General features: G+C 40.5%; 1 protein-coding gene across 1 annotated transcript in view; it reads left to right on the top strand.

Moving 5' to 3' along the window:
• fbxl17 (F-box and leucine-rich repeat protein 17) overlaps nucleotides 1–27,915 on the top strand; it is a 222,339-nt gene that overhangs the window by 48,355 nt on the left and 146,069 nt on the right. The window contains exon 7 of the mRNA XM_069699583.1: nucleotides 26,273–26,380. Coding sequence (XP_069555684.1) covers nucleotides 26,273–26,380 — 108 coding nt within the window. The remainder of the gene's footprint in view (nucleotides 1–26,272; nucleotides 26,381–27,915) is intronic.

Here is a 27,915-nt window from a genome sequence, read left to right as displayed (position 1 = left end):
TTTTCTACAAGGTGAAATGTGTCTCCCAGCAGGACAAAAAAAATTCCTCAATGTTATGATTAGTCTGAAATTATCTTGAATTAATCTTCTGGCAGTAATTGAAAAGTATCTCAACCGTGACAACTTTTGCTGTCTGTGTAGTATCAGCCCAAAGTGTATGCCAGTGCCCTATTTTCTAACAGACTGGTGGTCAGTGCTCCAAAAAAAGCTGAATTTTCCAGGTTAGTTTCCTTGATTAGGACGACCTGGCTACTTTACGCTGATTGCTTCTCTTGTCAGGTAATAGCTCATCTTCCTCTGTGGTTTTGAAGCTCTCAAAGTGGATGAGGAGAAACTTGTTACTGTGGTATAAAGATAGTGAACCTCTTCGACCAACAGTGCCTGCTTGATAAAGATAAAAAGAGAGACGATATTTCCAGGCAAACCATAGTTGGAGAGACTGAAACACATAAAAGACAAACGAATCCAGAACAGCTCTCTAAAATGAAGTTGCTTCATGTTACTCTTAATGTGCTGTATGGTCGTGTGGACATGCGGAACAGCTGTAAAATATATCTGACGTGTGACAAGGTCATCAAATGATGCACAATAGCAGCAATTGATTTTTGACTTTATTGTAAATAGATTATTAGTGAAGGTGTTCAAGTGAAGCTAATGTGTCACTTTAAGCTCATGAAGGATGCTAATAATAAGTGTTCAATGTTGTATGACAGACATCTTTTAAGAACAAACCTAATCAGAAGTTAAAGTTATGTACAGATTCGTGTTTCAGAGAAGTTTGCTAAGGTGTTTTTTTAATTTTCAGAATATACAGCATTGGTCAAATTATGTATCTCATGTTGCATCTACTTTCACGCAGAACTGCTTTTAGATGAGGTTTTGTAAATGTTCTCCCCTGTGGATTTCCACATATTAAAAAATTCCATCTCAGTGATTTAGTCTGGATGTTGTTTTCAGTAAAATGATGAAAACCATCATGTTGAATGTTGGTAGTTTCTATGTTAATAACACATAAAGTTTCACTGGAATTCTTTGACAAAATAAGGAGCAGCTTTAATATTCAGCGTGGGCTGACTGATCCGAACCTCCATCAGGACCCCAGACTAACTTTTTACTTTTGGTTGGACTCGTGTGGCAAACTTTTTCATTTAGGTGCCCTTTGTTTTATAACCAGGCTTTTATTATTTATTATTTTATTTATTTATTAAATAACTTGAAATCACACTTGATAACAACCGTTGAAAATATCAGGATCACATTGCTGAAAAATGCTTTAGAAACCATTTCATGTAAACTTGCCACCACAGTGGTTACAAAACCTAAAAATGGCAACAACTTAACCATGTGACCGTCACAAGTGCCCCTCCCGTACTTCAACAAATAGCACTACACTCCTGGCTAGCCGTCAGCCTTCACACTGTCGCTAAACGACTAGTGAGGCCTCAAACTGTTAAGACTGCCCGAATGGGGAAGTCCTTGCCCTTCAACGCAACTGCTTATAAAAGTTTCTGCCCTAAACTTAGTTACCATCACAGGTTTGTTTACGCTCTCACCCTCCCATAGAAAGCTCAGGTGCTGGCTGCTGTCAGTCAAACACACATCCTGACCAGCTTCCTCTCAGTGTGTCTGCTTCACTTGTGCTGCTCTCTCCACGGGGGATTTCATATGAATTTAAGACTCAAAATTCTAAACTGCGTGGGGGTTCACTTCAGTAAAATATTGCTGCTTTCAGGAGAGGTCAGAAAGTATGTTTATATGTATCCAAAGGCAAATGCACACTTCACACCTAGGCCTGTTAAATTTTGAGTGTACAGGTGTGACCAATGGAAATGTTTCGTTGCACTGGACAGGTTTTTGTTTGCACGTGCGACTAAAATGGTCACACTTGCTGTAAACTGTGGTATATGTCACGTTTTATCGAGGGGTCGACCCTTTAAGTTCCCCAGGTCACGGGTCAGGGGAATTTTCTTTACTCCCTTTGTCTCTGTCTTTTCTCTTTCTCTTTCTCTCTCCGACTCTCACTCTTTTTCTTTCACCCTGTTACAAACGGTTTCTTGCCGTTTCCTCGTTTCCTTTTCTCTCTCTTCCTCCGTCCCTCCCTCTCATCGGTCTCCCTTTATCGTCTTTAACCTGCCTGTGTTTCTCTCTTTGTTCTCAATAACCATATAGCACACTCCAATTTGCTCCACTGGCAATAAAGACAGACAAAAACACGAGTGAGAAATTGGCTTGTTGGTGCGTCGTCTGCCTCTCAACCCTCCCCCGACACTTTTCCTGTCCCCCGTGCCACAGACTGTTACCTGACAATCTGCTCAGCAGAGATGTGATTGTTGGAGCAACTCGAGCAGAAGTAACACTAAAAGGCTTTTAATCTTTATAAAACCCTTCCTTTCTCACTGGAACTTTTTTGTAAAAGAAAATCCATTATCAGAGAACAGTGTGGAGAATGTTTTTTTTCTTTAGGCAGGAAGCCCACGAGGGTACTCGGTGGTGTGCATTGTGTTCCTGAATGCCTTTTTGCATGCGCATGTGTGTGTGTGTGTGTGTGTGTGTGTGTGTGTGTGTGTGTGTGTGTGTGTGTGTGTGTGTGTGTGTGTGTGTGTGTGTGTGTGTGTCATAGAGGCATTTTGAGTTATGCTTTGCTCTTAGCAATGTCTGTAATTAGCAGTAAAAACCCCAGTGATGTGGCCTGAGCTGCTTTTCAAGGTTATTCTTCCGGTCTACTAAACCGAGGAAATGTTTCTGCCCTAATAATTCTTATGAATAAAGTTATTTTTAGTACATTAAAAAAGTCTGTAGAGTATCAATTTCACATTCATAGCATTGATTTTATTTTTTTAAATGATGAATGCATAAAGGTGTTGCATTCTTGTTTCCGACTTTGAATGACCCGTGACCTTCGTCTATGTCCCCTTCATGAAATCACCTCCACTACAGTTTCTGTTTCATTCATTAAATATTCGTCCCGTTGAGAGGATTAATAATTTATAATTACAATTCAGAATCAGAGATCAGACAATCACTATAAAATAATCATTTTCCATTCGCTCACGGCACATTGATAATTCATATTCTCTCCTCACTTCACTTTGTTCACTCTCATTTTCTTCCTTCTCCTCCTTTTTTTTCAATTTTACTCTGATCATCTCAACACCTGGTGAGGGACCAAGGCTGTGTCACTGTCTGTCCTGTTACCATAGTGATTAGAGGGTTAGGAGCCCCAGAAGGGCCCCTAATAAGGAGGAAACAGGGTGTGAAATTAAGGCTGTAGGACAAATATAGCATCTGTTTTTTAAGCAAGGCTCTGAAGACAATGATATAATGTAAATGAACTGAAAATACAAACAGCAGGTGGATTGCACAGTAGTTGCCATCAGGACATAAAAAAAAGAAAAAGAAAAAAAGAGTTCAAATGGGTTACCTAACTTTCTTTATGTCCAGTTTTCCAAACAACACTACAAACTCATTTTACATTTTATTATTTAAATAAGCCTTTTCCTGAAGCAACTACAAAAGAGAAGGGAGTACAGTGATAAGCCTAATGACTACTCTTTATTACTTCTCATTAGTGATGGGATAGAATTAGAGTCTGTAGTGGTTTATGGTTTGAGTCAAAGATCTCATCCCTATAAAGGCTTGCTGTAGCAACACTCAGGACACTAGAATACTTACATACTGACATGCACTGGGCATATTAGTGACAGACTTCTCATGCTTGATTCTGCACCCCCTCAAGGTGGAAATCCATCATAGAAACCACCTTTTTTCTTCTAATGGGACTTTTTATATGCAGCTTCAAAAGCCTGTTGCCTTATATTTGCATACTTTCTCATCTTTATTTTCGAAAAAAAAAAATTCTCATCCATGTTGATGTACGTGGATGCTGTGGGGCATTTCCTTTCCACTGTGACATGATCAGTTAAAAGTATAATATAGCTCTTAATTTGAAGGTCCCATATTGTATAAAAATATAGATTACCTTCTATTTATCTTATTATAAAGCATGTCTATCGGTGATATATAAATTCTTTGAAATTGTCAAAATGCTCAGTCAGTGGTAAAATTCACACAGCCCGTATTCAGCGACTGTCCAGGATGGACGAACTGTTCAGACTTTCACAAAGAAAGACACATAAAACAGCCTGTCCTGAGATGTTTTCTGATACCTAAAGCCACAAAATATCTTCTGAAAGCAATCAAGACCATAGTTACAACACCGATGAGTGCCGATGAGTATAGCTGCTCTCAGATTTACCCATCTCCATCACTCTACCTGTGGATGTGACTCGTCTGTGATGGCCTTAATGGTATTGGACAGGTATGGGATTGTGAATCAGTGGTCGCTGGAGGAGGCTGACCCCAGCTGTCGACTTGCTCATCACTGGGTGCTGCGATTCATTTGTTCAGTTCCTGGATGTCTGTCTTTCCCCGAGGGCAATACCCAGCATGCCCCAACTCTTTGGCAAACAAACAAAGGAATTGCCTCAAAAAGAGTCGATGAGGGGGACGGGAGAAGCAGACAACACGTGTGTGACTGTTTGATGTTTCAGAACTCAGTTTCAGTCTGTGCTATTGACTGCCTCACTCAGGTCTGTGTCCATGCAAAAAAACAACAACCCAAAAAACAACAAGCCGGGGTTTTATCTTCTGTGAACGTGTGTGTGTGTGTGTGTGTGTGTGTGTGTGTGTTGACATTTCTACGAAATATGTTTTTGTGTGCTTCTGCTGGTGCCGACTGTTTGAGGATGTTCATGGCAAAATGGGCAGGAGAATGTTGGGGGTATCAAAGTCTTAACCCCACTGCATTAATTATAAACTGCTTATAATCCAAGCCTGCTGAGCTCCAGACACTAACTCTTTGGTGTGTGTGTGTGTGTGCGCGCGTGTGTGAGAGAGAGTTTGTGCACATTTTGATACCACAATCAGCAGGGATTGCTTGTTAATTATACATTTACAGCTTTCTATCTGTGGTCTCTTGCTCCTCTCTTCTTTCTGGCCTTGAATGCATCACTCCCTTTTTTCTTTTTTATCTCTCTCTCCCTCTTTCAGTCTGCCTCACACTTTTCTCCCCCGTGCTGCTTCCCTGCTTCTCTGCTCTGATATGTTTTGCCTGGAAGTGGTTGTAACTGTTGATGTCAGGGGGATGCATCAGTACAGCCTGAATTTTTACAGGTGTGCAGCACCGCTCCTGTTGTTATTTTAAATAAGGCTCCAATAAAAAAAAGTATTTGTATTATCAATTATTTTTTAAATTATTTATTATCAACTGGTCATTATTGTATAAAAATATGAAAAAAAAAAAAAACGAACTTAAACATCAAATAATCCAATTGTTTCAAAAAGTTTATAAAGCAAATAAACTCTGGTCCTGTCTTATCCCTTGTTTTTTTTTATTTTTTATCAGTGCTTGGTAGTGATACGTTACTACCATCAGAGGGTGGGATTAATAAAGTATCTATCTATCTATCTATCTATCTATCTATCTATCTATCTATCTATCTATCTATCTATCTATCTATCTATCTATCTATCTATCTATCTATCTATCTATCTATCTGTCTGTCTTGTCTGTCTGTCTGTCTGTCTGTCTGTCTGTCAAGAAAAACACATTACTACTACACAATATGGTACCAAGACAGCGGAAACATACAAAGATTTTTTATTTTTTATTTTGATTATGATTTAGTGAGCATTTGAAAATCATGACCTATCCCTGGTGTGTGTACATGCGGTGGCAGTTTTTTTTTTCTTGAATAATAGTCAAATACTATGTTAGCTTGAAATGCCCATCTGTAATATGCTTACAGAGCCCAAGCTGATGTCTTCATGTTACTTGTTTTGACTAACCAACCGTCGCAAACCCAACAATATTCATTTTAGTGTTAGATAATAAAAATAAAAGCAGCAATTTTTCACAATTGAGAACAAGATCCAGCAAGATTTTTGGTCGTTTTGAAAATGTTTTGTTAAAATGATCCAACTTGTTGCCATTAAAGATTGTGCCCTTCAAATATTTGATCAATCGACATACTATTTGAGCTGTCCTCTATAAATGACTTATCAGTATTCAAATATTACTTTCATCAGTCAGGTAATCAATTGGAAAAATTATTAATCTCCGTAAAATGTCAGAAACTCGTAAAAAGGGTCTGCTATAGTTTTCCAGTGTCCAAGGTGTCATCTTCAGGTTACTTGTTTTAAAGATATAGCAATGATATAAAACTGGGGGGAAAAAAAATACAGATATTTAAGGAAATGTAACCACATTTTCAGTAAAGCTTTCCGTAAAGCCCCTCTGTTGATTAATCAGTTATTAAATTTGTTGTCTATTAATATTTTAAGATCGACTTACTGATTGAACAACTAATTGTTTCAGCACTTAAATGACCGGACTGATTCATAACCTGAAAAGAAATAGCAAAAGTGCTTTTGATTCAAAATATTGCAGAGCTTATAGTTTCCTGCTGATGGCAGAGGGCATCTCAGTGTGTGTATTATTTGTTTATGTGACAATGTATTTACTGCATGTGTGTATTTGGAAATGTATGTCTTTGCTGCTAATGCACCGAGGACTTGCCGTGCCTCCTTTCCTCCTACCATATCACAAAGACTGCCTAAGATAGCACATCTCTGTGTGAAGCCCTACTGAGCTGACTCTGCAGCAGGCTGTCCTGTAATATCACATTTTTATGCATGCCTCTAATGCTGCCCGTAAATGTGCCACTCTTTTATCGTCCCCTCTGCTTTCTTTTATCATCAGTATAAGCCCTAAAAGGGGAACACCTCGGTGTGGGTGTTACTCTGCGTTTGCCCTCGTTGTACTCGCACAGAAACACACACACACACACACACACACACACACACACACACACACACACACACACACACACACACACACACACACACACACACACACACACACACACACACACACACACACACACACACACACACACACACACACACACACTGGGTATCTATGCTGATGTTAAACTCTGGAGGTTTGCTGTTGTTCTTTCAACCTCATATGGCCTGTGAAGAAGGTGCTTCTTCTCAAAAGAAAGTGAATTATCACATTTCCTAAAATACAATATCTGGATGAATGATAGTTTATCTTGAAAGGCGTCTGTCTACATGATGCAGTTTATTTTCAGGATTCAGTTTGGATTGTAAGTCCTCCTGTCTGTCCACGGGCTGCTTGGAATCATACATTCTTAAAATGACTCCAACCACGGATGCTAATGTCAACAGAACTGCAGCACTATTTTCATTTCTGTTTCTTCTCACAACATTCCCTCTTATTTTTTTTTATTTTTTTTTTTTTTTGGGGGGGGGGGAGTGGGAGAGCTTGTCTGTTCATTACTTCAGCAAGCTGATCGAGAGTTAAAAACAGAGCGCTGTCCCCAATGGAGATGTCTTGATTTTTTATTTCTTGGATTTATAGCAATACCCCGGGGAGCTGCACTGGTATTTCCATCCTGGGCTGCGAACAACACATGAGTTGCTGTTTGGTTTCAGCAGTCAGAGGTCACCAGAGCTCAAACACTCACATACCAATACATTTTGTGCAGTGACTCAGTCAATATGTGTGTAGTATGTGGTAGTTGCTCAAACATGCAAGTTTTATACAAGTTGCTGTCATGGATCTGTGCTCATAGAAGTGTGCAAGAAGCACTTGGCCTTTTGTACCAGCACACAAATAAAGCCACTTGTTCATGTGATATTGTCTAGACAAGTCCATGGCTCCACTCCAGCTTTTCTCCGTGCCTCTCGCTGCCTTTCTTTCTTTCTTTTTCTTTCTTTTTCTTTCTTTTTCTTTCCTTTTCTTTCTCTATTTTCATTTCATTCCCTGATGCGCTCTTGTGCCTTCACTCCATCCCTCTCTCCTGTTGCAACCCGTGGCACCCAGGGGAACAATGGTTCTCTAACAACCTTTGCAGAAATCCTGGGGACCTGATGATTGGGCAATGTAAGTCAGAAAACAACACAAAAGGTCAGCTTTCCATTTTTCCAAGTCGGGCTCAGGTCTGCTGAAACCCCAAGCCTTGTTATAGGCGCGTTTATTATGCCAGCCGTGCTGCGTATGACCCAGCTCCTGTAGAATTAGCATTGACGTGGGTAATATGGCTGTGAATAAAGGTTTAACACTGACCCCTTAGCCATCTGTGATAGTGCTGGACTAATTAGCTTACCACTGATGTCTCCCTCTCTCTCTCTTTCTTTGTCTGCCTCTGTCGCTCCCTCACTGTCAGTCAGTCTCACACATGCATGCACAAAAACACGATGGACTATTAGCCATGTTAATGGGGTTGGGTCCCGGATAAACCCTTGGACATTAATTGTCAAGTTGAACAGTAATGGAAAAGATAATGGTCTTCTTGTCTACAGCTTGTTATCTCGAAAATAAAGGGAGTGCTTGACTGTGGTGCTTTCAGGAGGAACACATTCACTAGAGCCATGGCCTAAACCTTTTTATAGTGCTCTCTTTTTTTTTTTTTTTGATAGGTTTTAATTCTTTAGTTGATTTATACAATTTTGAACCTGTTGATAGTAATAAATTCCAATTGATATACCTGAAGGTCATCCATGTGACCTGGGATTTCAGGGTCTTATGGTGGAGTCATCTTGCCTCACCTGTATTAAACACCACGTGGCTAACATTGCAAGAAATTATAAAATTTGATTAAAATATAATATTCGGAATATTTAGCTTCAGAGAAACAATGATTTTGCATCACACAGCAAAAGCCATGTTGAATGAGTAAGTAATGATTCTTTTTTTTAACTGTCTTCTAGAGATGAGATGTGTCAATCTAGAATTGCAAGTAATGATTATTGTTATTATTGACAAAAAAAAAGTGAAAAATAACGACACTGGTTTCCCAAAGCTCAAAGTGAAGCCTTAAATGTATTGTTTTGTTCCGACAAACAGTCTGCAAATAAAAGATGTTCAGTTTATTATCATGCAGGAGTAAAGAAACAGAAAATATTCACATTTAAGAAGTTGGAATCTAAGAAATGTAGCATGATTAATCGAGTATTAAAATAGTTGCCGATTAATTGTCTATTGATCATCAAATTTATGAATGAACTATTTGTTGCAGTTCTATGTCCATCAGTCTGATTCAATTAAGCAGGTAAATTGATTGATCGATCAATTTGTTTTAAATTTGCTTCTTAATAATCAATCAAAGCAGCTCTTTGGGGGGGAGGGAAAGAAAACCTTTTGAGTTTTAAAAGACAAACAGCACAATTAGAAACAATCTGACAAACTCTGCTGCTCTACATGTCAGACTTCAGACTCAAGTTAGTTTGACTTGTTTTATTTAGTCTTACTCAAGTTCGTATTGAGCAGCTGGATGTTAATCAGGGGCTGCGGTCATGTTGCAGTTGTTGTCACAGAAATACACAATACATTGAATGTGTTATCATGGATGAACATTTTTGTAGCAGTTAGTTGAGTTTTCCTCAGCGCTCCCTAACCGTACATAAAGATACTATTTGTGGCAAGACCTACAAGAATATATTGCCACAGGACATCAGGATTTCTTTACATTTATTCTCTGAGGAGGGACACTTTGTTAGAGGCAGCTTCATAAAATGTATGGAAGCCTCTCTGTCCTCCCATTGCTCTTTACTGGAATCACACCAATGTTTCTCTGACAGCAGATATCTGTCCCTGTCACCACTCATACCATCAGCATGAGTAATGTCCTGTGAAAGAGCTCTGCACAGACCGGGAACATGTAACGACCTTCTAATTTCTCTTCCCTGGGCACTGTCACTGACCTGCTCATCATCTGCATAACACAACACCCTGGATACTCTTGTGTGTGCAGATATATGGGCGCCTCCAGAGTATTTAGGATGTCAACTCTCCCCAACACTGCTCCTGTAGCTCTAATCATAAAGGCCCAGCAGGCAGAGGCTGCCTGCCCAGAGGCTATGAGGGCAGTGGAGGCCATTACCCTCAGGCCAGCCGCAGGTCTTTCTGGCCTACCATGACACTGACAAGGTGGAGAGAATGAAGCAAGGGAATAACGAAGCCTTTGCTAAGAGCTAGGGCTGGGTAATATAGTGATATGAGACTAGGTATAGCTTCAGATTTTGTATATCGTAGTATCTTGACATAAGTGTTTTCTTTCCCTGGTTTTAAAGGCTGCATCACAGTAAAGTGACGTCATTTACCCGACTTCCTTTAAAGAAAAAAACCCCAATGAGTTTCCCATGTTTTCCACATGGGACACATGTATTACACAAGTATACCACATGTTGCCACATATGATAACATGGGATAATATATGTGGAAAAGTTTTTATATCTAATCTACATGGTAATCCACATATTCTTTGCACACTGCACCATGAAAATGTTCCAAAACCACATGTCCCATGGGCAAAATACATCTTTCATATTTGCACAATCATACGTGTATGTGATTACATGTGATCACGGGTTTTGGCACATGTGAAATTCATGTGGTTTTTCTGTAAGGGTCGGCTTTACCCTCTTTGTCATTATTTCCAGATAACAGATTATTTATAAAAAAATCTCCTTGTGTAAACATTTTGTGCAAGCAGCAATAATCATCCCTACAATATTGTCAGAATAACGATGTTGAGGTATTTGATTGAAAACATCGTGATATTTGATTTTGTCCACATCGTCCAGCCCACTGCAGTATACTGAAGAAAGTCTTAGAGAGAGAGATTCAAGAAAAAAACAGCTTTAGATTTGAGTGTCCCTCGACACATACCAGACATAGGGCCTGATTTACTGAACGTTTGCGTGTGTAAGATCACGTGCAAACTCCACACTACCCGCATAAACATCTCCAAGGCGATCTGCTAATGACGTGCAGTGAGGATTGCATCTTTCAAATGTGCAATTTAACACACGTTGTCCATTTTGCATGTTTGCCCGCATGCATATGTAATATTGGGCGTTTCTACCTGAAGGTGTAAAATACTGTGAGGGAACATGCAAATACATACATTTAGGACCTGCAATGATATTTACTAAACCTGAAAGTAGAAACAGAAGAAGTGATTGCGTGTTTATTTTAGTACGACTGAAAGGAACGTATTAATCAGCAAATCTGGAGAGACGACTGCTCTTATTGTGGTGAGAAGGAGACGCAGAGAAACCAAAGAATACGTAGAGAACGTGGTTTTATAACCGTGGAAAAACTTTTGAGATGTCAGTGGAAAAAATTATTCAGACATATCGTTTGTCCAGCAATAACATTTCCGAATTATTGAATGAATTGAATGATGATTGACAGTCAACAACAAGGAGGAGCCATGAAAAACCAGCAATTAAAAAACTTCTTACGACTCAGCATTTTCTTGCCTGTGGGTCGTTCCAGCGTATCTCTGCTTGGATATCCCGCCCAGTCTCGATATTCAGGTGTGCTGTCACAGGTGCTGAATGTGTCCCGCAGAATTCACAGTTAGCTTCATAAGGATCACGAGCACTCGCGAGGCACTGAATGAAAAGTCACCTGCTCATCACAGAAAGCTCTGGACCTGCTGATCGCTGTTTGTTAGTGAATCTCATCCACCGTCCCTCCTCTATTATTTGCCAACGTTTTATTATTAAGCCTTTTTTTTCTCTCGCCTTTTTGTTTTCCCCGCAGTATTGACTTTCTTTCTGATAATCTCGTATATAGTGTTTTGTTCTTGTTATATTAATATTTATTGATTTCAGTGGGATCAGATTTCATTTTCCGTTTACGGTCGCTCTGTTTCCCATTGCTGGAATCACTTTAGCACATGCAAACCCCTCATTTAAATACAGCGATTTGCACCTGATTTCAATGACGCAATTAATTTAGTACTCATAAATTGAGATCTGAGTAAATCAGGCCCATAGTGTTTTGCTATCAATTTCATACCTGCTCCTGAACGTGGCCAAGACCAGAGAGATGGTGGTCGACTTCAGGAGGAAGACGACGGCTCCACAACCGCTGAGAGTTCTGGGAGAGGAGGTGGACATGGTTGAAGAGTACAAGTACCTGGGTGTCTCCATGACAACAGACTGAACTGGAAGACCAACATCAACGCTGTCTACAAGAAGGGGATGAGTCGACTCTTTTTCTTGAGGAAACTCCGATCCTTCAATGTGTGCAGCAAGGTGTTGGAGATGTTCTACCAGTCTGTTGTGGCCAGTGCATTGTACTTCGCTGTGGTCTGCTGGGGGAGCAGCATTGGAGCCGGTGACACCAACAGACTTAACAAACTGGTTAAGAAGGCCGGCTCCATCATTGGCTGCAAACTGGACAGTCTGGAAAAGGTGGTGGAGAGGAGGACGCTGAGGAAACTATTATCCATATTGGACCACCCTCTCCACCACCTGCTGCAGGGACAGCGGAGCACTTTCTCCAACAGACTCCTCCAGCTCCGCTGTCACAAGGACAGATACAGGAGATCATTCCTGCCGACAGCAATAAGACTGTACAATAACTCACCTCTGGCCAAATCAATCACACAACAATAACACCGTTGGTTGTCTGTTTTGTTGTTTGTTTAAATCTTTGCACTATTGTTTAGTTAGTTTTAATTTAATTATTCTATTTTATTGTATATACTGTGCATTTTTATATTTAATATTTTTTTTACTGTTGTTTTATTGCTTTGCTGTACCTATAATGCTGCTGTAGTGAACATTTTTTCCCTTTGTGGGATTAATAAAGTAATAAAGATGGATGGATGGATAGATCTATCTATCTATCTATCTATCTATCTATCTATCTATCTATCTATCTATCTATCTATCTATCTATCTATCTATCTATCTATCTATCTATCTATCTATCTATCTATCTATCTATCTATCTATCTATCTATCTATCTATCTATCTTTGCATCCATCCATCCATCCATCCATCCATCCATCCATCCATCCATCCATCCATCCATCCATCCATCCATCCATCCATCCATCCATCCATCCATCATAGAAAATCCCCTGCGTCCAAGAAGCTTGTTTCCCTTCTGTCTCCTTCTCTTCCCCTCCTGTCTCTGCTCCAGCTGTCTCTGGGCCTGATCCGTCTTTGATCCTAGTGTTAATCTGGTAACTTTCCATTGTGATGGAGTCCAAGCTACACCTGTGTCCGACATCCATGCTTTTTTTTGGAGGGCATGGCCAGCAGAAGGTGTGACAAAAGGCCGGTTTAGTCTAGATCTAAGTGCAGCGAGAGCAGCAAGTGTGCTGTGGTATGGACATTGCAGATGAAATTGAGTTTTGCACATCGTAAAATTGAGGGAAAGAAGACAAGCTGACAGCTCATGAGAAAAAATGTAATGTAAAGGCATGCAGGACGTTTAGGCAAAGGATCTTGCTCAGCAATGTGCTGGATTCCTGTGAAACCAAGAATATGAGACATTCCTAAATGTCTGAGAAGTTGAACTTTGGATTCAAAACAACAAACAAACAAACTTTACTTTAAATCAGAAATAAGAAGAACTGAATGATAGCTGTACCAGAGAACAACAAGGCCACATTGATAAAAATGCATTTAATGAGGGCTCGGGGATCGGTCTTCCTACACGATGCATAGGTCCATAATGTCTCTCCACAAAGGCTTTCTCACATTCACATACCCCACTTGGGGTTTTTATCATATTTGCTGAATAGCTTATTTAGTGAGGATTAACCTCCAGCCAACTCGATCAATGTCACCTCAAAGAACCTCGAAGGTTTCCCTAAGAGAGAGCACTGAGGCTGTTTGCTGGTCCTGTGCTTCTCTCAGCTGTTGCCAGCTCCCGTTCCATACCTTCAGTACTGTGTCAATAAGAAGAAGAGGCGGGGGTTCCCTCCATAGACTGCTGAACAGAACAATCCAATACGGACCATAGCTGGAACGCCAGGCATCGACAGGCGCCGCACCACAGCAGCCTGTCATTCTGGTCCGGGTCCACGGCCACATTGGTCTCCTTAAGTCCCATTTTTCATCATTAGCATGAGACATAAAACTGATCTCTAAGTAGAGCTCAAAGTCAATTTCCGGTCCACTGTGATAGATTTTGCTGGGCAGTTACCATGAGAACAGTGAAGGGTTAAGAGGGTCAGAGTTGTGCAGACCAACGTGTCTCTTGGTGGCTTCTAGTTTCGTTTAAAAAGGACCACCAGCAAGTTAAGAAGACATCTCACAGCTGGCTGCTGATGCCATGAGAAAGATGTACTTCCATCATTTAAACCCAGTACAGTCTGCAGTGAACATTCTTGTTTTTAATTATATCACAGAATGTGTTTACTTGCACACGGGACACATGAGATCACATGTAAGACATGTTTACCACATGTTGCCACATATGATAACATGTGGAAAACATGTGGAAAAGTTTTCAAATGGGCTTCACACATTACACCATAAACATGTTCAACAACCAGGTTTCCCATGGGCAAAATACATGTTTCACATGTTTACCATCACGAGTTGTCACGTGATCACTTGAGTTTTTGCACATGTGAAATTCCTGTGGTTTCTCTGTAAGGGTGATTAGCAGGTGGTGAGAACTACTCGAGCAGAGTTCAGTGACACCTAAACCCAAATAAGTCTATCCTCTGCTGTATAGGTGTCAAGACAAACATCCATTGGTCAGATGATCAGAAACTTAGAAAGTACTGGAATCATGTGTGCAGGGATATACTGTAAATAACCAGCTGTCTTTAAGGTGCATGCATATGTCACATCTTTAATATAATTAATGCTAATGCATGTGTTTTTTCAAGTTTGAATGCTGGACAGCCAGATGCTTAACAGATACACCGACAGCATGGGGCACAACTTTAATTCCCCAAGCGAACAACAAATAACCCGGCCAAACAATCTGACTTTCTCAGAGTTTTTCTTTTTTTTTTCCTTTTCAAAACAGGGCTCTTTATCAGGGTGTTTTGCCACCGTTTTGACCTACATATCCTTCTTAATTTAATTTCCAAATCAAACACAGAAAATGTTGATTTATTTGTATCAATTTTTATGTTGCTGCACTCTCCAGTGTAATGGCCTTATAACATCTACATCTTCAAACGTCGGTGCTTTTCACAGTTGACAAGTGTTGACATTAGTGTGTGTGTGGGGGTGTGTGGGTAGTGGTGTTTAGAAACAGTGAAGCTGAAGGGCAAGCTCAAAATTGATGGCCTGCTATGGGCACAGTGAATGGTTGCAGAAGAGGCATTTCCAATAATGCATTTTCTCTGGCTTCCAAGAAAGCGGGTACAAAGAAAAGCGGGTTGTTTTTGTTATGAAATGGTGTTTATTATTTTGCAACATGGTTTTACTTTTAAAATGCTAAACGTGCTGTACTGTACATATTGCTGGACTTTTGGCTTTCAGGGATGCTTTGTTGTAAAAGGGACCATCACACCAACAGAACAAGCCTACATTTTCATTGCTTCATAAGCCTGAGGCCTCTCACCGTAAATCACAGAGCCACAGAACTAATGCAGCTGATTGATGTTGAGGATGAGCCCTTCTTTGAATATGTACTCGGAAAAAGGAGCACGTTGGGATTTGAAAACTCAAGAGAGGTGTTGGAGGGCTTTGGCAGTGGAGTAATGACAGCTATCACTTTGCATTTAAGGTATAAAATGTGTCTATTTGGCTTCCTTCACAGTAGCTTCAGTTTTGTGTAACAAAGAGTTATTGATATGTTACTTGGGAAAAGAAGACTCTAGGTCTTGAAACCTCAAGAGGACCGTTGGAGGGTTTCGACAATGTGGTATAATGACACTGCATTTAAAAGAGTAATGTATGTCATTGGGTTCCTCTGCAGTAGCTTCTTATTTCTATTTGACATGCAACAAAGCGCTATTGATCCTTTGGGAAATGGGGCGAGAACAAAACTGCTCTTTAGGGGTCTCCAGAAGCCAACACTCACCCCCTGCCCATGCACATGTGCAATTACACATACACACAGCCACATGATAAAAGACAGCTTGTGAATCTCTTGAGGGAACTGAGGGCTTAAGCCACTGAATAAATGACAGGTAATTTTCAGTTGAGAGTGGAGCGTACAGGCGAATGAGCCGATCAATCATTTTGGTGATCGTCCATGCAGATTTCAGTCCTCCCTGGCATCATCAAGGCTGATAACATCGATAGACCGAGACAAGATTGCTTGACAAGTGTGAGGGAGAGAAAGTGCGTACTGTGCATATGCAGAGATAGCAGATTAATTGATTAAAAAAAAACCAAAAAAAAAAAACATAAAATGCTGCCTTTGTCCAGGCTATGGAATCATCCCTGCTAAGTAGGTAGCAGTGCAGTTTTTTTTTTTTTTTTTGTGTGTGTGAGAGATGTGAAAAGGATAGGGCACGTTTTTCATGGATTTTTTCACCCACCAAGTGTCTGTGATGGCCACAGTTGGAGAAAAGTGGATCTATCGATCCTGGGAGTTTCATTTTTCAAACATAGTCATCTTTCAGAACCAACTTCGATTTTTGAAAAATATACACTGTGCTTTCAGATAATTTTATGGCCTTTTTGTCACAGCATACAGTGCAGAGATGTGAAGAATTTCCAGGCAGGTGGTAGGTGGTAGAAATAGATGGCTGAACTCAGCCAGACTGGAGCTCATTACTTTGCTTGAGTACATGTTTAAACATGGACTGCAATTAATATTTATGTATTTTTTATAATCAATTAGTTTAATGATCAGTATTTCTATTAAATGTTTCATCTGTAAAATAAAAGGAAATGAAAAATGCTGCACACAAGTTTCCGGAGCTCAAAGGACACCTCCTGATAGCTTGTTTGTCTCATCAATAGTCCGAAAGCCAAAGATTTTATATTTACAATGATATGAGAGTTCTCACATTTAAGAAACTCAAACATCGGTCATTTTTGTCATATAAATCACATAACGATTAATAGGTTAGGTTAGGTAGTTACTTTATTAATCCCCGAGGGGAAATTTTTTAATTTATCAGATTATCAGAATTGTTGCTGTGTAACTGTCTGTGAAATGACAAAATGACTAATTGTTCCAGCACTACTTTAAACTTGAATTTGGTGTCAACTTTTGGTGATTATTTTTAATTGGATGAGCAGAGAAGCAATAACTATAACCTTAGTTGGAAATATCAACCATAGTGGTTAATCATTTTGTCTACAAATAGTCAGAAAAAGCTAAAATTGCCTTAAACCTGAGGCAACATTTCCACATGGCTAAATTTGTGCGACCACCAGTGGAGAACCCAAACATATTCAGTTTACAATTAGATAATGCAGATAAAAGCAGGGAAATTATCACATTGTAGCAGCAAATGCTTACTTTAAAACCATCATCACAAATGATGTTTTGATTATCAATATAGCTGTAGATACATTTTTTTCATGACATCCCTCAAAACTAAACAGTGAGACAATTTCCTAGAATCAAATATCCGGACTGTTTTTACAAAGACACCACTTGTTCTCATTAAATACAATTTTATTCCCCACTTGCCTTCTGTTTGCTGTTTTTCTGCATCAATAGTTTGAGCGTGTGGCCTTGTGCTCGGTTTATAGTGCACTCTGACCCTCTGACCACACTCTGCTTCCTCCTACAATTTCCAGCTAGAAATGAAAAGCAGGACAGAGGTTAAGAGTGACAAAATGATGGTGAGAGAAATGCAAAAAATGGCAGTTGCATTAGTTGCTTAAATTTTAACCTCAGAGAGCGAGAGAGAGTCACGGAGGCTGTTTGATTATACAAACAAAATGTTTACTGCCCGCAGTGTGGCATCGTGGGTAGTCAAGTGGTCGGGGAGTGGTGATGTCATCGCGGACAGTCGATACCTGGTGTTGCCCAGCAGCAGGTCGTGGTAACACCACACACATGAGTGCCCCTGCTGCTGGTTAAAGGTTTGCTTGGTTGTGAGGACTTGACAGCGTGCACACACAGACACACACACACACACACACACACACACACACACACACACACACACACACACACACACACACACACACACACACACACACACACAGACACAGACACACACACACCCCACTGCCTGTGCTTCTGTTGTTACTTGTTTTGATGTCCATGCTCGGACTCTTCTGCAGGGGATGAGTGGGTATCAAAGAGCGGCCTGTATGTCTTGAGTGCGGGTGTAAAAAAAAAAATAAGAATAATAATTAAGATGACTGATTGTTTTTCTAAAGTTCAACATTTAAACTCTACATCACTGAAGTGTTTTTGTCAAATCTGCTGCGTCCTCATGTTAAAATACAATGCTAAAAGACTCCTTTAGTTGTGGATGTAGCACAATTATTTTATGATACCAACACGCAGTCTTTTTTTTATGGTCTCTACGCTCCATTAAATTAAAATGGATTCTTGAGAGCATTATTTCATTTTCTTTGAAGACTTGATTGGGACCGGAGAAGCTCGAATATCTTTCAGAGGATTTCCTGCAACTGGCAGTGCAGTCACTTCTTATGCAAAGCTGCTGGATAGGCATGAAGATGGATTGTTAATAGAATGTGTTGCAGTGTATTCAGTAATCATTATTAATCTGTGTGTCGGCGGATTCTTTCTCGGCTCGGCCCAGTGTTCATAAAGCTTGGTTAATTAGACTGATTGATTCGATGGTGGTGGTTCAGAGCTCTCATCAGGGCTCCTCATCCCGTCAGGCCGCTAATAAGATCAGATTGCTCTCATATTCACGTGCTCCCCTACACACACACACACACACACACACACACACACACACACACACACACACACACACACACACACACACACACACACACACACACACACACACACACACACACACACACACACACACACACACACACACACACACACAACTTGTTTGGCCTGCCATGCCACCTCTCCATCTTTCTCATCTGTCTGACTGCCTGTGTCTGTCACATACATATTCAGACAGGATTTACGAGCATGAAAGAAGCCGCCAAGATTGCCAAAACAATACACCGAGGACCAGAACCTACATTATGTTAACATGAAAAAATTGCAAATCCCTCATCTCCCCCTTCCCCCCCCTTTCTCCTTCCTACCCCCCTTCTTTCCTTTGCCTCTCACTGTGATCCATCCTGTGTTCCTGTCTCATCACGTCTCATAAATATGACTAGTCCTTCTGTTTAGCCAAGGAAAACATGACACTGGATAGCTGGAGACCAGGAACCTCACATCTGTCTAGACTCCACTGCGTGCTTGGCCTACGTGTGTGCTGCATGCGCCTCTCTGTAGACCCGTGTGATCGCTTTTATGTCTGTATGTGGAAAAGCATGCACATATTTGCAAACTGGAATGTGAATCAGGTTCTCTCAAGCTTTATTTGCAGATCAATATACATGCAGAGCTCCAAGCGAACCACACTGCACTTAGCGCACAGTGCCTGCTCATCAGCACAGTAAAGAGACTCCCTCACTGTAGTAAAACTTTACGACTTTCCGTGTTGCCTTTGTCTCCAGGCATCCGATATTACAGAAGATGATAACTTTTCATTTAGATTTTTGCCAGATCACCAGTCCTTCGTGTCAATACAGCCCATCTGAGCTCTTTAAAAGGAAACAAAGTTTGCTGTGTGTGTGTGTGTGAGTGAGTTTATGAGCATGCATCTAAATTTGTGTGTATTCCACGGATGTGATGAACCCACTGCAGTATCACCCCTAAGAGAGTATTTATGAAGAAAATGATTACCTTGGAAGGAACAGAACTTTGATGAAAATCGTCCCACTTCAATTTGTACCTCACAAGCCTGCAGTTGGTGTCCTTGTTTATGGGGTAATATTGGAAAACTGTAAAATTGTAGAGTGTACTTCAGTAACAGAGTGCTTTCATAAAAAAAAATCATCATATTCAACGGCCAGTGATTCGGGTTTTGTGTTAAGTTTGAGCCGCTTTATTAGTGGAAAATAACAGTTTGGTACTTTATATTACGCTGCTCCACGCCAGACCTTCTGAAATGTTTGTGATTGGGGTGATGTGGTGGGGGATGTTAGGTGAGGCTTTTAATGGAAGCCCAGTATTCACATTAAACAAAGTTTCAACCTGCAGTCACAAATCATCTGAGAGGTGACACCATTCTCTAAACTCATTTGCAAACACAATGGATGACAGTGTGTAATGTCACTGTGCTGTGCCAGATTTATCAGGCATCTGACCTGCTGCCTTCAGACGGCTGCAGGGATGTAATGAGTTGAAAGAGCAGCTTTTAATGCAGAGCGAAGCAGCTGTGGACGGCATGTAAGAATCACCAATACTAATCTATAGATCAATGCACACTGCTTTACCCATTTTGTTTGGTTGTTGGTTAAGTGGCAGCAGATTGACGTTGTGCCAGAAACACAATCCTAAGTGCAGTCTAAGACACATTCTCCGCAAACAGAAAAACAACTCTGCGCTGTGTCATTTGAATGAACCTCCCACCTGTTTGACCCTCTCCTCTCATCTGTGCACTCTGCTGGGCACGAAAACACCACACATATATGCCAAGTGAATGTCAAGGTCGGGAGATGACCAGCCAGAGTGCTGCTTGTGCAGGTTGTTGCACCGCCATGAAAATAGGGCCCTGAGAGACAGACTTCAGGAAAGAGCACAGAGCCATCAGGCTGACATGTCCTCAATAGTGCTGGTGTTTTGTTGAGTTTTGTCGACGACACTGAGAGGGGTCAACTGTTGTAATGTCCAGACAAATGTCATATTACAAGAACAATTTTAAAATCTAAAAAAAAGTAACAGATGAGTGTTGCAGAATATAAGAGAAAACAATGCCTTCATTGTCATTACACACACACACACACACACACACACACACACACACACACACACACACACACACACACACACACACACACACACACACACACACACACACACACACACACACCCTCGTCTTTTTATAGTTGTGAGGACACTCATTGACATAATGCATTCTCTAGCCCTGACCTTAACCATCACAGCTAAGAGCATAAGCTCAACCCTGAACTAAATCTAATTCTAACCTGAACCCTAAAACCAAGTCCTAACCCTCAAATTGCACTTTAATGTTATTAGGACCAGCCTTAATGTCCTCACAACGTCTGTTTGCCCAATGTACCAATGTTTGTCTTTCTTTGACCCAGATGGGTAAATTCCTGAAGTTTAGCAGCTCAATATTGCTGCCTAGCCTTGATTAAGGGACAGCTGCTAGAAGCCAGTGAAATGCTGCTTTATGACTCTCTCTCACTTTTGTCACCCATCAGGTGCAGCTGGATGGGAGGTCTGATTTAGAACCACTGGCTGCAGTTTGTAATCCACTTTTAAAAAAAAATTTTTTTTTAAAAGCTCTACACTTTGTTCATGTTCTGGATCAGTCAGTTTTTGTGTGTTGATTTATAACTGTGTATTATTATCAGAGTTCCGACCCTCTACACACAATCTCATTCACTGATGAAAGTGGCTTCGTGTGTGTGAAATAGGTTCAGAGGAAGAAAAGAAAGAAAGAACACAAAGAATGACGTGAGGAAGAATTTATTCTTGCTGTGTGGTTTTTGTCAGTCAAGATTCGGCAGTTTTAAATGGGAGTGAAACGATGGAGCGAGGAATAAACCTGATGAACGACAACCTGCTCTGGTCTTTTTCTGTTTCCATCTCTAGCCCGTGCCTTTGATGGAGTCAAACGAGTTGTATGATAGACGATATTGACAAGCTTAAATGCCCCTATTGGACGAGAAGTGGCCCCTGGGTGCTGCCCCAGCGTTTTGAAGGAACACACCGCCAGGCGAAAACCACACACTCATGTACTGCGCTACCCCTTTTTGCAACCACAGCACTCTCAACAATTACCTTCCAGCTCTTTAAAAAATACACACAAAGCCTATCTTTATGACTGCAGCATTTCCACCATTCCAGCTCAGTGTTTTTTTTTTCTGCTTTCCTTACCTCCTTCACCCAGAGACCATTAAACTAGATCCCTTCTAAAAGGCTTTAAGGCCTCTCTTGGCGAGCCACCTCTTCTCCAAAGCCCTGCCATGGCTCTTTTCATGTTTTTAAATCAAAGTCCATGAAAGTTGGAGGGGGAGGAGGGGAGACACTTTGGGACGTTTTTTTTGTGTTTGTGGGTTGGAGACAAATCTTAGTTACAAACCCACACGATCGCATACGCACAGACACGCACACGCTCACATACACAAGGTTAATCTGATATGGTACATGCCCTCCTGGCCTGTTCTGCTCTGCTGGGATTTTACTGTTTTTTTCCCCCCCTCCTCTGTCTCCCTTCTCACCTGCTGAGAGTTACTATGTGTAACCTGCTCTCTTTCTTTTGCTTCCGCACACATAAGTGCGCGCACACACACACACTCAGCTGCACCCACACACTCTTGCAACACAAACGCTGGTATGAATGACGGTCTGGATGTAGCGTCTGCTGTGATTCCTTTGCTTCTCTCGCAGACGGTTGTGATTTAGGGGTTTTGGTGGTGCGCAGGTTTTTGATTTTGCTGGTAGTCGACCTGAAAATGTTTTCCTTGATGTTTTTTTGGCAGAGGCCATGTTGGGGGAGCTCTGGCCAGCCCACTTCACCTGCCAGCTGCTCAGCTCAGGCTGCTCCCTCTTCAGTTTTTCCCTGTTTTTTTTTTTCTTCTCTTTTTTCAGAGTTTCATACTCCAAAAGACAACTCTGATTTCCTCCCCCCCACCGTATCTCCACCTGGCCTAGCATATCAGGTTCCATATGCATCAGTGTCTCTGAGCGCTGACTCACCTTCACTTAATCTTTTCTGGCTGCAGTGAGTGGTGATGTGGGTCCAAACCTGAGGCATAGAATTTTAAAGGTGCATCCAGTTATTGATCGCTCTGAAAAACTATGTTCTGTGCAAAGCTAGCAAGCACATTGAAGTACCACAACTTGTATACACAACTGGTTCTAGGAAGAACAGTTTTTCCTTCTTTTTTTTTTTTTTTTTTTTTTTTGTCAAACAGACAGTGGGAGGGCGAACTCTTTCACCACCTGAGATTTTCTTCACATTTACTGCCCACCTGAGCAGTTGTTTTTTGATTTCTCTCTCTTTTTTTTTTTTTTTTTACTCTTATTACACTAAACAGGGTCTACTGAAGTAGTTAGAAATACCTTTTCTGTTGCACGGTGGACTTCATAATTGCAAAAATTGTTGTCAAAATGTATTCTGTAGTGTAAAAAAAAATCCTGTGCATTTGTGCAATGCAAAATGATGTACTGCATCTCCAGAAGTGCTCATGTTGAACAGATATACTGTTTACCATGTTCAGAATCTTAGAATAAGTAAAGTACAACTGAGGTTAATTAGTTTTGCGGGTATTTGGTCCAAAGTACAGGACAGATACATACTTTGACCTGATGGTGGCACCAGATGAAAAGTCAGAGGATCACCAAAGTTCATCCTGCGGGTAACATGCAGCGTGTGTGCTCTAAATTTCATTGCGGTCCCTCAAATGGTTGTTAACACATTTCAAACGCAAAAGTCAATGGATCACAAAACTCATAAAGACACACTGTCTGTGAACCATACTTGTGTAAAATTTTTTGAGCATTTTTTTTTATTAATCCATCACCTCAATATTAAGACATGTATGTGATTAAAATGTCTGCACATTCTTGATAATTTATCGGGTAGTTGTTGAGATATTTCTGTCTGAACCGAAATGAAAGACCAACCAACTCCAATCTGTAGATCATGGCTTAAAATGGTAAAAAGCATCAATGTCTTTCTTTTTTGTTTCTCCTTGAGTTGTTTCTGTCACAGCAAAGTAGACTCCCTATAAAACGTTTTAACCAAATTTCACACAGTTGTTGGTAAAGCTATAAGTTTACAGGCCTCCTCCTGATTCACCTTGTTCATTGTTAAATTATAACCTCCAAATGTATTTCCTCTACTCATCTCGGACGGGAAATCATTTGTAGACACATTCCTTGATGAATCATTTTGCACTTTACAAGCACTTTGGCCCCTTCTAATAAGGTGAGAGACAAAGCTTTGGGCTTCGCAGGATGTATTTTACCCAGATAAGCTGTACTGTATGTGACTTGGTGAAAGATAAATGGACTCATTGTTCTTTCTTTTTGTGATTTCGCTCTCTCCTCACCCTCTCTGGGTTTTCCATCTTCCTCCGCTTCGACTCAGTAACCTTTAAGGTAGTCCTGGAGGGGGGGCAGTGAGACAGAGAGAGAAGCAGCATTAGAGTGGCTGAGGTGTGATAGAGTCTAAGGGTTTGTATGTAGGACAACATCAAGAAAAGGAAGGGTATACAGACAGGTGTGGTGATCAGTAAAGAGTTACAAGCAGTAGTTTGATCATCCTCAGTTGTGATGCAGCGACAATGGCGTAGTGTTGCTGGCTGTCTGGTCATACTGTGACATTAACTTGCAGTGTGTCCCTTGTACAAATATTTCTAGACAAATGCAGTAGTGTGCAGAGCAAAAATGAAACCGCAATGAAAGAAGAACATTTTATTTATCAGATGAATTCAAGTACAGGAAACGTCTTAATCAAATTTTCATCTGATGTGAACATCTTTTAAAACGACACCAATTGTCTTGCAGTTTCCTTCCTTCCGTGGCAGGTTGGTTGTCTCGAACATCTTGGAGAACTTGCAACAGTTTTTCTGTTTTTCTGTTCTGTCTTTGGTTTGCTTTTTGTGAGTGTAATCATACACTCACTTGATGATGTTGAGATCAGGGTACTGTACGGACCATGCTAAATGTTTCAGGACTCCTCGTTCTTCTTGTTGCTGAAGATGTTTCTATATGACCTCGGCTTCATGTTTGAAGTCACCGTGTGTTTCTGCAGAATGAAACTGACACCAATAACAATCCAAAGTGCTTTAAACTTTTGCAAACTAACTGTATATACTTGCAAATTCAACATATTGAGTTTCATTTAGCTCTAAAAATCTATCCTAAAACTTTATCATCCCATGTTGTTTATTCAGTAAATTTGACTGAGATGCAGGAAGTTACTCCAAATTGTTCTTACATTTTACATGTTAATACTATTTAAGGGTTGATAAACGGTGCCACCTGCTACTGACTGACAGTGGTGATGTACAGTCGCTTACAATGTGTCTTAAGCTCTAGTCTTGTTGACGCATCTTTTCTTTGAGTGTTTCTCCAAAAATTCCCGCTCTCAGTAGTCTATATTCAAAATGAAGGTTCAGGCATAGTTTCTATTTAGTTTTCCTAACATATCGAACTTAGATTTCAATCCAAAATGCCCTTTGATGACTGAAGTTGACAAGGAAAACTTTGTGCTTGTGTGCATCCATCACTACTTGAAGTGTTTTTTTTTAATACAGTATATTCAGATGTATTTTTGCCTGAATTGCTTTTTGGGAATTTCCTAAAGAAATATTGAGGATTCTGACAGAGAAACCTGTAAAGCATGATTTTTGGTCTCCGGTGTTCTTTGATGTTTGTGTTTTTCTTTGTTCTCTCAGTTAATCACAGTGCAGTCAGTTCCCTCTCATCTCATTCTATCTCTGTGATTGATGAAGAGTTTGAGGAAGCCTACAGAGACGACAAAAGAATCTCCCACATATTGTTGCCGTGTTGAGTGCAGCGAAGAAGGTGAAGTTGCTATCAATACCCGTATTGATGACTCCAGTGGAAGCTGGTGGAAATGTTCCTCTTCCCTATTGATCTCTGATCCATTATGAGCTGTTATTCGACGGCTGGGTGAATGATGGGGAACGGTCCATCCATCATAAGTTGACGCCCACACTGCTTGGCAGACACTTTTGTCCCTTTTGTCAGTTATCCTTCTCCGCCTCCTCTCCTTCTGTGATCCTCCTCATCTCCCTCCTTTGATCAACACAAAGCACACCGGATCTGCCTAAACACATAGTAGATATTTTGGCTTGAATCTGACAATAAGAAGCATTTTTTTTTTTTTTTAATTTTGTGTTATTCATTAATTACTGGCAAGTTCGGCTTTAACAACTGTGCACTGTCCAATAAAGAAAATATATTTTGGGTGTTTTTCCACCATTGATGCCAAATGTTGATTGTGAAAATGTGAATGAATGGAATTAAAATGGTACTTTGATAAGTTGAAGATAAAAATGTTTTTTTTCCCAGGGACACAAATCTAAACTCTTTTCTCTCTCCTTCTATTCTATTCTATTCTATTCTATTCTATTCTATTCTATTCTATTCTATTCTATTCTATTCTATTCTATTCTATTCTATTCTATTCTATTCTATTCTATTCTGTCCTGTCCTGTCCTGTCCTATTCTATTCTATTCTATTCTATTCTATTCTATTCTATTCTATTCTATTCTATTCTATTGTCCAGGTCACTGATCAGTCCGTGCGGGCGGTAGCAGAGAATTGTCCTGAGCTGCAGTTTGTTGGCTTCATGGGATGCCCGGTGACCTCTCAGGGAGTCATCCATCTGACTGCGGTGAGTATCCCACCAAATAACTTTCTTTGAATGCTCAGTCGTGACCCATCTTCAGACCTCCAGTCGTGTGTTTGCTTCCAGAAGATAAAGTACTTCCCGAAGCCCCAGTTAAAAGAAGGATTAATTTCAGTTTCACTTTTTTTTTTTTTCAGTAATTACTTGTATCGGTGAATGTCAAGTTTTAGCGTGACTAGTTGTTTTTTTTGTCTAATCCTGTTACTGTAGGCTGGCTCGCTATTTTGCTGCAGGCCATGCGTCGTCTCCAGGGGGGGAAATGTAACTTTAGGAGAGTAAACTCAGGACCTTGCTGTTCATTTTATCTCAGACTTAGTTTTGAAGTTATTTTATGTTAACTTTTAAATCTCATGAAAGCCTAATGAGATGAATCCTAATAATACGCTGCTGTTCTGACTACACCCTGCTGTTTGGATATTACCATGCTAATGAGCAGGGCTCCGTGCTTAAAGACGTTCCATGCCATATAAACATGGACACACATGCGCTCACACTGATTGCTTGAATTGAGTTCACCAGGAAATACTGGAACTTTTTTACCCCCCTTCTCATTTATTTCCTTTTCCCAACATAACAACCATCCAGGATGTGCGTGCACCTGTGTGAGTGTTTATGGTATGTCCACACCCATGTGTGCTCGTGTAATACAATTCGATTTATGTTTGATGTACTCGGGTGTACACTTGAGTGTGCACATACCTCTGTGGACCTGTGTGCTCCCATTCCTCCTCAAATGCAATTACAGTTGTGTTAATAGGACTGAGGCACCCGATGCCACGCTGCATTATTAGATTAAACAGCAGATTAATTTGTGCTCATGGTTTTGGCCCCCTATCATCTCTGCAGCCTCCACTGACCTTGGCCATGGTATTGTAGACAGACAGTAATGAAGGCAGCCAGTCATAACAGCATTAGCATACCTGGAGGTGGACGCATCCACATCCACCCACACAAGCAGTCTAGCGCACCTCATTATTATTTATTACAGTATTAACCAAGGTGAAGTTTTAGGAGTTCAGGCGAACAAGTTCATAATTCTGTTAATATTTATATATTTTTTAAAGATGCCGATTTGTATAGCATTCGTTTTTTCCCCTTCTTTTCTCATGGAGGCTAAAAGGTTTAACAGGACAGAAACAAAAGATTCACACTGAACCACATGTTCATTTGAAGAAAAAAAAAAAGAGATCCTGGTAGCTTCTCTGAAGCTTTTGATTTATCACCACGTGTCTTAGCAGATGGGCTCTGCTCTGTTGTCATGGAACTGTACATGTTCAAATTTCACGGACTTCTTGACTATGTTGGCCTAAAAAAAGAACGAATATTCTTGAAACGAGAAGCAGCAGTTGACAGCTCTATTTGTGAGACGATTGTAGCTCCAGAGCAGCTACTGAATCTCCTTTGTGGTGAGATTTTCTTGTCTTCTGCTGCTCCGAAACCAAAAATGACCCTTCAGCCTCGACACATTTCTTTCATCCAACCAAACACACAAAACAAAGCAAAATGACACAGATGCAATG

Source organism: Brachyistius frenatus, unplaced genomic scaffold (assembly GCF_029030835.1).
Source record: "Brachyistius frenatus isolate BFR_SWC_R1_liver_20210118 unplaced genomic scaffold, ASM2903083v1 Contig_30, whole genome shotgun sequence".
Taxonomy (NCBI): domain Eukaryota; kingdom Metazoa; phylum Chordata; class Actinopteri; family Embiotocidae; genus Brachyistius; species Brachyistius frenatus.
The sequence above is the reverse complement of the archived record's forward strand: the minus strand, read 5'-3'. Positions and strand labels throughout refer to the sequence as shown.